This window comes from Helianthus annuus, chromosome 15, assembly GCF_002127325.2.
Source record: "Helianthus annuus cultivar XRQ/B chromosome 15, HanXRQr2.0-SUNRISE, whole genome shotgun sequence".
In the NCBI taxonomy this organism is placed as follows: Eukaryota; Viridiplantae; Streptophyta; class Magnoliopsida; order Asterales; family Asteraceae; genus Helianthus; species Helianthus annuus.
In genome coordinates, this window is record NC_035447.2 from 165,167,827 (window position 1) to 165,170,943 (window position 3,117).

General features: G+C 42.6%; 1 protein-coding gene across 1 annotated transcript; it reads left to right on the top strand.

The window, feature by feature from the left end:
* The first annotated feature begins 427 nt into the window (after window positions 1-427).
* On the top strand, window positions 428-1,480 carry LOC110914536. Its single transcript, XM_022159326.1, has one exon. The coding sequence runs from the start codon at window positions 428-430 to the stop codon at window positions 1,478-1,480; it is 1,053 nt and encodes a 350-aa protein (XP_022015018.1).
* The last annotated feature ends 1,637 nt before the right edge of the window (window positions 1,481-3,117 follow it).

Below are 3,117 nucleotides of genomic sequence, written 5' to 3' on the forward strand. Positions count from 1 at the left end.
GCCACCAATCATATTGAACATATAAGTAAATAGTAAAAGTCATTCATCATCATCAAGTCTTGATTGATCTTGGTAATCATCCTAGGGTTCTCTAATCGACCCTTAGAAGATTATCAATTGAAATCAGATTTGAGTTCTGCTTTAGGGTTTCGTTTTTTACTGTCTTTTCTGATTGTGGAGGTGAGGCTAGTCTTGATTGATCTTGATAATCATATTAGGGTTCTTTAATCGATCCTTAGAAGAGTATCAATTGAAATCCGATTTTGCTTTAGGGTTCCGTATTTTACTTGTTTTTCTGATTGTGGGGTACGGCTGATTAGGGTTTCGGCACTGATTGCTCTTGTTCAGACCTTGGCCGCCGTTTTGGTATTCTGTGTTTGCTTATTCAGATTAGGGCTTCAAATCTGTGCCGGCTGGAGGGTTACGAATGGGTGACAATAAATCAGATGGGGTGTTTTCCCCGGTTGATCGCGGAAAACCTTCAGTATCTTTTGATAATTTTGCCAACCGAGTGATTGATGTTGAGGGTAATACTTGGAAGCCTCGCAGGGGTACAGTTCAGATGCCTCAAACTGAACCAAGGAAACCGAACATTCTTGAAGAACTGTTCAGTTCGTCTGTCCAAGCCCCTGTGGAGATTGTGAGGCCAGAGACTACAGTTTCGGAAAATCTGGAAGATAGTGCAAACATCCAGGGGAATCGTAGTGATGGTGGTAACAACTCAAAACCGATGTCATATGTAGATTCGGTTTTAGCAGCCAAACCTGTTAAGGTAAATTTCAGATCTCTTGCTAGCCCTGTTACGTATGAGGGGTGTGATGTGGTACTTCCTCGTGATTCGGTTAGAGCAGTTCAAGAAAAATTAGCGAACACTCTGTATGGTTACTTCCTAGGGGACAGAGTTGCATATCCGGTTGTGGACTATTTTGTGAAGAACCAGTGGAAGAGGTTTGGATTACAGAAATCAATGATGAATGCTAATGGGTTCTTTTTCTTTAAGTTTGCTGATGAAGCTGGTATGTTGAATTTTCTTAAAGAAGGTCCTTGGATTATCCGATCTCAGCCTATGTTTTTGCATATTTGGTCTCCTACTTATAAGTTAGAAAAGAAGGAAGTAAAGAAGTTGCAAGTGTGGGTTAAAATCCATGATGTTCCGATTGCTGCGTATACGGAGGATGGATTGAGTATGATTGCTACGGCTATTGGTGAGCCTAAGATGTTGGACACGTACACTTCATCTATGTGCACAGATAATTGGGGAAGGAGTAGCTACGTGAGAGCGTTAGTAGAAATTTCAGCTGAAAATGGGTTTAAGGAGGAGATAGTTATTGCAGTTCCAGAGTTGGAGGGGGAAGGCTTTAGTAAAGTGATTTTGTCGGTAGAATATGAATGGAGTCCTCTTAGGTGTGCTCATTGTAAGGTGTTTGGTCATTCAGATGATTCTTGCCCGAGACAGCCTAGGAGGGCTCCTAAGGTGTGACAACTCGACCTTTCGACTTTAAATGCACGTTGACTTTGACCATTGACTTTGACTGTTTGATGTGTTTGACTTGTAACTGTGCACATGTTATAATGAAACGTGTTTTGAATATTGCATGATATGTATTAATAATATAATGTGAACCTGTTAGTGCACATTCGAGATAGCTAAGCCTTGTATACTTCGCGAATCAATCCGACGGAACAGGAGCATGATCCGTCAAGCCAAACTCGACGAAACAGGAAAACCTGTTTCGCCAACCTCACCTCGACGAGACATGTGTTCCGCCGGCCCAAACCAGTTTCGCCAAGGCCCATTAGCGGCCCAAAACGTTAGACGCGTATAAGTCATACAGAAACTCCTCATTTGTCACACTTTAGCAAAACTGAAACCCTAGAGCTTCACCTCCTCTGATTGACGGCGATCGTGTGCCCCGGAAACCCGAAACGACTTAGTTACTATTCAAGATTCTTTGTGGTTAGTGTTTAATTTTTTTTGGGTAAAGGGTTACCCCGGTGAATCTATTAAAACAATCCCAAATAAGTACAAGTAGTGAGGATGAGTTCCACACTAGTTCATATACAGGACATGCCCCATATACGTTAGCCAAGCAAAACAAAACAACTATGACACCCCGTAACCTAGCCTACTAAACATCATGATCTAGTAGACAAAACAATGGAAAAGAACAAAACAAAATCCTCAACCGCCATCATAAAAAATAAAGCTGCCACAAACCGGCAACCCCTTCAAACGAACCAAATGACGCCTATCCATTTGAGAATTTTGTAGAAGAGGTGCTTGCCCCTGCTTTCGAAGAGAACGGATGAGTACCCGATGTCATAAAAGCACTAGTTTCATTGTAGACTTCTTCGACCTCCTCTTCATCTGAATCCTGCCTGTCACTCGACTTTTCCTCCTTCTTCTCTAAACGGCCCACAGTACTACCTCCCTGATCACCATCATCATCCCTAAGCGCATCAAAAGGGTTTGACGTTGCTACCTGAGTGTTCACCGGCTTCTTCACTGACGAGATTGGTTTAGGGTTTACAACCGGTCTGTACACTACCTTAGGCTTCTGATTCTTAATATGCAGACCCTGGTTAGTAGCTTTCTTCTTCTTTGCACCAACAACCTGAAAGTCATCAATCTTCTTCCCAGGATCCCCACTCGAAACAACCTGAGCCCTTTTTGGGCACGAGTTATCATCATGACCAAACACGCAGCAAGAAGAGCACCTTAACGGCTCCCAATCATATTCAATTTTAACCTCCTCCATTGAGTGACCCTTACCTTCTAAAGACGGGATTGCGACCATAACACTTCTCTTTAACTCAGCCCCGGCTTGAATTTCAATGAGAGCTCTAGCATAACTGCTTCTTCCCCATGACTCAGCACACATTGTAGTAGTGTACGAATCAAGCAACTTAGGCACCCCTATCTTAGAAGCAAGCAAACTAAGACCGTCCTCAGTATAAGCTGCTAACGGCACTTCATGCATCTTAACCCAAACTGGAATAGCTTTTATATCCTCTTTTTCCAACTTAATGGATGCCGACCACTCTTTCAAGATAATAGGAACGTTTCTGATCATCCAAGGCCCATCCTCTAACATCTGGTTCATCCCTTCTTTAGTC

Excerpts from the sequence above, each read along its gene's own strand:
- LOC110914536 (XM_022159326.1), top strand. The coding sequence starts at position 428 with ATGGGTGACAATAAATCAGATGGGGTGTTTTCCCCGGTTGATCGCGGA.